Genomic DNA, 7,840 nt, shown 5'->3' with positions numbered 1-7,840 from the left:
CACGAATTCGGAACAAAATAAAACAAACAATAAAATTGAACGCTCTAGAATAAAAACAACGTACTGAATGGTTGTTATATCAAAGCGGAACACGGCGTTTTTTTAACATAGATTTGCTGTTGTAAGGCATTAGTTGTTTTTATTCTTGATTTCACCAAGATTAAGTCTTTAACTCGCGCAATACTTTCTGTGAATATTGTATTTGTGTTTCACCATAATGAGTACAAATATATAATGCCAAATTAAAGACATGAATAATATGCATAAGATGTCATCTATGCAGACAATATATTTAGCTGTCGTCATCTGGATATTACAGCTCATCTGGATATCGTCAGCACATGATGTGAAGTGAAAACAATAGAAGTGATTGTTATAGGTATATAAGCTTGTTATTACTATAACAATCAACAACAAAGAACAAAAAATAAGATCAATTGGTAACAGCAAGCCGCTGAAAAAACACTATTGACAAGATTCTATTAATTTTTTTATTTTATTACAAAACGATATGAAATAAATACATATTTGTAATAGGGAACGCTTGTATTTTCATTTTAAGACTAATAAACTATTTCAAACATTATTATAGTTTACGTATGGTTCATAGTCAATCTCTATACTTTAGTTTTCAATTTTTCGTCGGTAAATGTAAAGACATATAAATTCAATAATCCACGGAACTGCGCACATTGCCATTACAAATGTAAGCGAATGGAAGCAAACTATATATGACGAGGTTATATCACGAATCCAACCAACGAAGGGACCAAATAGAAAAGTTATGTTGCCGCTCAACATCATGAATAAACCATAACCTGATGGAAATCTGAAATGGTTTTGATTGACTTTATTAACTCAGTTTCTCAAATTAAGTGAATGTTTGTTACCTTTCTTGTGACAAATGGTCTGCGAATACCAATGGCAAGGGAACATGAATCCAAGTGCGAAAAAATCCCATCAATGCTGTGATAGCGGCCATTCCAACAAAGTCGAATACATACAAAAATACTAACATTTAAACGTTTTAATGAAATATTATTTTTAGATGCAATCAAAACCTACTAAAACGAGTTACAATTGTAAGAACTGCACCAGCAAGATAAATGTGTCGGGCTTTCACTTGAATGCATAAACTCATCACCGCCATAAATATTCGCGATCCTAAATCAGCAGCGGCGCCGATTGCTATTATCACACTTGCATCAGTCTATTATAAAATGGAGATGAATTAATCAAAACTGACAGACTTTTTTATCAGAGCTCAAATAAAACTCACTTTTGAAAATCCCAATTCAAACAAATACATCGGCTGCAATGTAAAAAATGCAGTATCAGAGTACAAGGCGAATCCACAGCCGAGAGCAATATTCACATAAATTAAGTCGTTAAACAGTGTTAAATCAAGGAAGTCCACAACTTTTTGCCTTTTAGAAAAAAATCAAAAATTAAATTAAAAAATAATTTTAATTGAATTTAAATACCATTTTCCATTTTTCTTAGTTGGTTTGAGAGCTTCACTGACAATAACAGCACCAGTCCAATTTCCTAAGCTCGAAATGCTTGAAACACGTCTTTGAGTGGGATCGAAACCATCGAGGATTTGTGTCGGATCTAGTGATTTACTTCGCTGACTTTTCACCAATTCAGCGTTAATTTCATTTTGAGTTTGTTGATCGCTTGGAATTTCGTTTTCTATATCAATTTGTGGTTTTAACTCACAGTCATTCTCCGATAAAACAACTATCCTTACTTCTGGCTTGTTTGTATTCATTACTGGAAAATGTGTGACAACATAGAAGTAGTGAGAAGAATTAAGAAAAATTTAAATACAAATGAATATTTTACATGGTAGGTCTTCATCAATGCGAACTTTGTACACTTTATAATGCCATTCGATGGGATGCATAACTATCATGCCAAAAATCACATGACCGTTCAAAGCTGCGACCATTGCCATCGTACCACGAAAACCATATTTATCCATAAAAAATTGTACCATGATTGGATACAGCATCGTCCCGACTCCGATTAAAGATTGCGCAACGCTCATCATGACAACGCGTTTGTTGACAAAATACAGATTGAATGTCGTATATGCAACTGGAATCATGAAACCAAATCCAGCACCTTTTGGAATTTTTTTGCTTTAATGTCTTTGCTTCATCGTTTTGCCTTGTTTAAAATTACCTTGAAATATGCTAAACGAAATCATCAGCTGTTCAACTGAAGTTACAAATATTGTCATCAGACTGCCCACAAAGTACATGGTGGCCCCAAATATTCCAACCTTTCGAATTGACATTTTTTTAAACAGAGTATTTGTGAATAGCCCAGCAAAACTAAACGCACAGAAAAATGTACTCGTTATAATTGTGACTGCGCTAGTTTCTTCGCCCAAGCCTAACAGAAAATCGTTGAACATCAATCCAAATGAAGGCATACTACTTAAAGCAAAAATCTAAAAAAAAAAAACAAAAAAAAATCGTTTAAAATCTATTTGAAAGAGTTTAAAAATATCATATTTACGAAAGGCATCGACATTCCAATTGCCACCAAATATCCAAAGCCTCCTTCAGGTGGTACTTTCACTGTACGATAGTTCTTTATTTCCATTATCGAGTCACTCATTTTCAATTTAACTTTATTAGACTACAATTGAGTTGATTGCAAGCTATTAAATACTAAATGTTATTTCGTTAGATGTAAACATATTTGTAGTTATCTCTTGCTCTCCGTTTGAAGATGAATGATGGTTTTAAAGTAAGCCTATGATATAAAAGTGTCTTTCATGTGAAAATTCATGACACTTACATGTCATTTTTTAACATTTTCTTATCTTGGCAAAGAAGTGACTGACGCTTACGGAACTAATCTCAATTTGAACTGAAGAAAAGTAAATTATAATTTACTTTTATTATTACTAGATATGAGGCCCAGTTTCATGCATTATTTTTATTTTGTATAGAAAATCATCCAAAGCTATGAAACAGAAACACTACGCTTCTTCTACGCGCCCACTGTTGAACAAAGATGTGAACTCAGTGCGTAGCTGCAATGGCAATACTAACGTCAAAATAACGAGGTTCATGGCTCTGAAATCATCTGAACAAACTGTGAAAATTACTGCCAATTTTATTTTTGTTTTGTTTTTAATACTCTTTTACTTCCCATTTTGGATCAAAGTAATGGTTTTTATCTCAAAACTAATGCGCAAGACAGAATCAGTGCAGAAGTAAGTACACAAAGATAGATAAGGAACATACAATAAAAGGAATGTTCAGTGTTTATTGCTGATGAAGAATATGGCTTTGGTATTTTATTACAATTCTTAAATCTAAGAGAACTGAGCTCTCACGTGTATTATCTTAAATTGTATTTACATATTATAATTTCTTAATAATGATTCACTATTCATAAATGTTCTCAAACAGAATACAATATTAAATAAATCATAAGTGAGTATCAAAGATTTTAAAATAAAACTCAATTTGATGGACTTTGCGGATAAAGAAGTTTTGTCGTTTTTCAAAAAGAAAATTTAAAGCATAAGTGAGTAGCTACATATATATCAGTAATGTGCCAAGGGGGGGTTTATTTCTTTGTATGACTTGCAACCACTAGAAAAGAAATACGAGAATTGAAATTGAAGTAATTAAACATAAATCATCCAATGATGATTAGCATTAAACCAGCTAGTATCAAGCAAAGTAGAATGATATCATTTATGAGAATAAAATGGTTCATCAATTTTGACCCAACTACTATCTAGTTGGCCCGAAAATTGAACTTATAAAAAAATTCACCCATAAATTCTTGAGGATGCATCATATTGTTTGAATTCAATTAAAAAAAACGATTAAGCGTTTCTAAAAGAAAACTAACATGAGGAACTAAGCTACACTAAATGTCCCTGCATTATTGTCACACCAGAAGAGTTCATCATTGTTTGAATTTAATTGAAAATTGTATTCAAAGAGTTAAAGGGCGACGACGACGACGACGATGATGAACCCCTTCTATCGCAAGCCATTAAAAAGAAAAAACCCGATGCATCAATGCAATTTAAATTGGACTCAATTCATCTACCCTACTTCAACGGAGATTTAACAGAATGGGTCCAATTCAAGGAGTTCTTTAACTATCTTATCCATGAAAATGACAATTTGTCAGACACTTTGAAATTCCACCAATTAAGAACTCATCTGAAAGGAACAGCCTACGATACGATAAAAGGCTATCAATTTTCCGGAGCCAACTACAAATCAGCATGGATTGATTTGAGAAAACGATACGACCGTGTCGAAGAAATTGTTCATGAATACATCAGGAAATTTATGGAGGTCCCAGCTATCATCAATCGAGCAACGTTCGGCAGGATACGAGCAATCATTGACGCAACAAACCAGATGCTCAGAGCCTTACCAAGTCATGGAGCTGACATATCTGGCTGGGACCCAATCGTTGTGTTTTTAATCACCTCCAAATTAGATGATGAAACTCGGTTCGACTGGAAACAACAAAAGAGGGAAAAGAACCAACTGACAAAAATAGCAGAACTCCTGGACTTTTTGGAAACGAGAGCAATAGAACTACAACCCCAACAAGGAGAAAGGTTTAGTCAAATGCTAAAAAACAGCTGTACACAACCAGCTAGGAAGATATTCCAAATTACACCAAAACAGGGAGAATCATCAAAAACAACTTTAAAATGTCTCATTTGCGGAGGACCTCATCGCCTCCGGAATTGTGAGAAATTGAAGGGAGAATGTGCCAAGGTGAGGACGGACATGATAAGAGCTCTGAAAGTGTGTTTTAAATGCTTGTTGAACCAATTCGGAATGTGCGACTCAGAAACTGCAGTTATTGTGGGGGACCACACAACATACTTCTCTGTTACAAGAAAGAAAATGATCAGAAGAAACAAACGGAGAATTCACGAAATATACTCCACTTGAAAAAGTCTGAAGAGTTCCAAACCATCAACATCAACTCATAAACCAAATTGGTTTCCAAGAAAAAGAGGAAGACCACCAAGTCCGGATTACAAAAACGAAACAAGTGATTGGGATAACACCAAAGAAAGGAAATGACTAAATTCAATTCATCAAATCAACAAGGAGCAACACAACATCATTTTAGGGACTGCAGAAATTCAAATATCAGAAACAACAAATTCAGAAATTTCAGTTCGGGCATTATGCGATAACGGTTCGCAAGTCAATTTAATATCCTTAGAAGTAATCCAAAAAATGGTGAAAAATTAACACCAGGAAAAATAACTTAGTAAAGGCAATTTTATAACAGATTATTTTTATGTAGTTAAAAATATTACAAATTATGCCCCGAATGAAATTAATTCTAAATGGAGTCAAATAAAAGAAAAATTAGCAGATAAAAATTATAATAAGGAAGGAAAAATAGAAGCATTACTTGGTATTGGAATTTGGATTAAAATTGTTAAATCCAAAATATTAAAGTCAGAAGATCAATTGTCAGTTGCTCAGCAAACTAAGCTTGGATTTGTAATATTTGAATTAAATAATGATCCATATAAAAACTTAAAACCATATATACAGCCCAATTTGCTGCACTTTAGCTAAATGAACAACAATCTATGGCAGCATTATCTGCAGATCAAGAGCGAATCCTTAAAGATCCAAATGAAAAATGTCACATTTGCGGTCACGGTTTTGAATCGAATGAGGTGTGAGTACGCGAACATTGTCATATTACTTCTCGCGTAAGAGGGATAGCCCACGTTAAATGTAATTTAAATTATAAAGACAGTCAAAAAATCCCGGTTGTAATGCATAATTTATCCGGATATGACTCACATTTATTCATGAGGGAATTATCGTACTGAATAGATGAAGATATTACAATTATACAATTGATTGCATCATTGTCAAATGATGAGAATTTTTGATAATTTGGAAAACAATTGAATTTTCTAGAATAAATTGAACTAAATCAAAAGGAGTAAACAAAGCCATGAAGAAATAAACAAAACGGTCGAAGAATTGACCAAAACGCAGAGTGAGCAATTATACAATCTCAATGGTTATTTGGGACCAATAATATTGAAAGGGAAAATCATTATTCAAAATCTATGGAAAGACAAACTAAATTGGGATGAAAAAATTAGTGGTTCCATAGAAGAATGTTGGTAGACTTAAAGAATTTAAGTTTAGTTGAATTACAGAAAAATGTAAAAAATTGAGCTGCATGGCTTTTGCGACGCATCAGAAAAGGGATACGGGTGTGTGATTTATGTCAGAATAAGAAATTATGGGAAATTCGATAATGAAACTCTAGCGTCAAAATCACGAGTGGCCCCATTAAAAACAACTACAATTCCAAGATTAGAATTATGCGCAGCAAACCTATTAACAAATCTAATCGAGACGATATATCAAACTTTCGAAAGGGAAATCAAGAGAATTGTTGGACTGATTCACAAATCGTCCTTCAATGGTTACAAAAAACATCAACCAGTTTAAAAACGTTTGTAGGGAATAGAGTGTCAAACATTCAAACAACAGTAGAAAAATATAAAATAAAATGGAATTGGATCGCTGGACAACTGAATCCAGCAGATTTAATTTCAAGAGGATCATCAGTTTTAGAAATTCTTCAAGAATCAAAATGGTGGAATGGTCCAGAATGGTTAAAATTAAAAGAAAGGGGGTGGCCAGAACAACCACAAATCTTCTCACAAAAAGTTCAAGAAATTGAACAAGAGATGAAAACAATTCACTTAACACAAAGTGAGGACAAAGGTCTACAAAAGGGAAAATGGTTCAAGGATAAAGGTAATGCAAGGAGTTATCCATTGTTGGAATCATGTGGTGAATTTAACAAACTGTTAAGAGTAACAGCAACCGTAATAAGGGCAATTCATGAGTTATTTTTAAGATCACTGTAAAGCCGCGAAATATGTACGCGTGCTTAGTTACAATCATTTTTTGATAAATTTACGATCAAACTATGTACGTCATGAAAATGACAAAAATAAACCAGGAACTAAAAAAAAGAGAAAGAGAAATTCAATGGAAAACTAAAATTAGCATTTTATCGTGACCAAAAAAGGACACATAGACCTAAGGAAAAATGTATAAAAGCAGAGGAAATCGCCTCTGTTAGTTCAGTTGACCATTGGCAAGGCAGTAAAAAATGAATAAATAAATCCAATAATAACAGTTGTGAAGTGTGAAAAAACTAAAATACTTATCTTTTATTTCAACCAGCGATTTTATTTAGAAAAACTTGTGTTATGTTATTTGTTTGCATTTAAGAGTGCAAACAAAATGTTTAAAGTACAAAGAACCATTATTTCCTATAAACAAGGCCATCGAATATGACGAAAATAATCCAAATTTAGAAGTAGATCATCATCCAGATAAAGAACAAATTTCGCGGTGTAAAAAGTGTAAAACAATATTAGTGAGAGATCTTGAATTAGAACTAGAAAGTGGATGGCGAGATATTGAGATAAATAAAAATTTGTAAATGAAGATAACAAACAGTGTGCAATCGTTCTTCCAAAACGAAGATTAATTGTTGAAGAAAGTGAAGTTTAAAATAATAAATTAAAATAATTTTGAATATAAACTATAAAAAACTGAATAAAAATGAGTGATCAAGTAAAACAATTGCTTCAGCAATTGAAAGATCAAATAAACAAATGTGTTTTAATGTTCCAAAGCGAACATAATCTGTTATGTTGCATTTGGAGTGTACTAAACTTCAACAAAAAATGCATTTAAATATTGGAACAACTGGACGAAATAAGGAAGCAATTTCGAAAGGTTTAATGAAAATATAGATAACCAAGAAA

The 7,840-nt window shown here is 32.7% G+C and overlaps 1 protein-coding gene across 2 annotated transcripts; it reads right to left on the bottom strand.

Annotated features, from left to right (window-relative positions):
- Nucleotides 1-542: 542 nt before the first annotated feature.
- On the bottom strand, nucleotides 543-2,726 carry LOC116342706. 2 transcript variants are annotated; one of them, XM_031770420.1, is made up of 8 exons: nucleotides 2,530-2,726; nucleotides 2,191-2,461; nucleotides 1,849-2,130; nucleotides 1,485-1,776; nucleotides 1,280-1,427; nucleotides 1,066-1,210; nucleotides 891-1,011; nucleotides 543-829 (listed from the first exon to the last, which is right to left on the bottom strand). In XM_031770420.1, exons 1-8 carry the CDS (start codon nucleotides 2,629-2,631, stop codon nucleotides 625-627), a joined length of 1,566 nt encoding a protein of 521 aa, XP_031626280.1. In that variant the 5' UTR covers nucleotides 2,632-2,726; the 3' UTR covers nucleotides 543-624. The 2 variants fall into 2 exon arrangements, with proteins under 2 accessions (XP_031626280.1, XP_031626281.1); XM_031770421.1 differs by having other exon boundaries at nucleotides 891-966.
- Nucleotides 2,727-7,840: the final 5,114 nt, after the last annotated feature.

Source organism: Contarinia nasturtii, unplaced genomic scaffold (genome assembly GCF_009176525.2).
Source record: "Contarinia nasturtii isolate CC-2019 unplaced genomic scaffold, AAFC_CNas_1.1 Cnas_scaffold_890, whole genome shotgun sequence".
Taxonomy (NCBI): domain Eukaryota; kingdom Metazoa; phylum Arthropoda; class Insecta; order Diptera; family Cecidomyiidae; genus Contarinia; species Contarinia nasturtii.
Note: the sequence above shows the minus strand (reverse complement) of the source record. Positions and strands in the feature narration are given on the sequence as shown.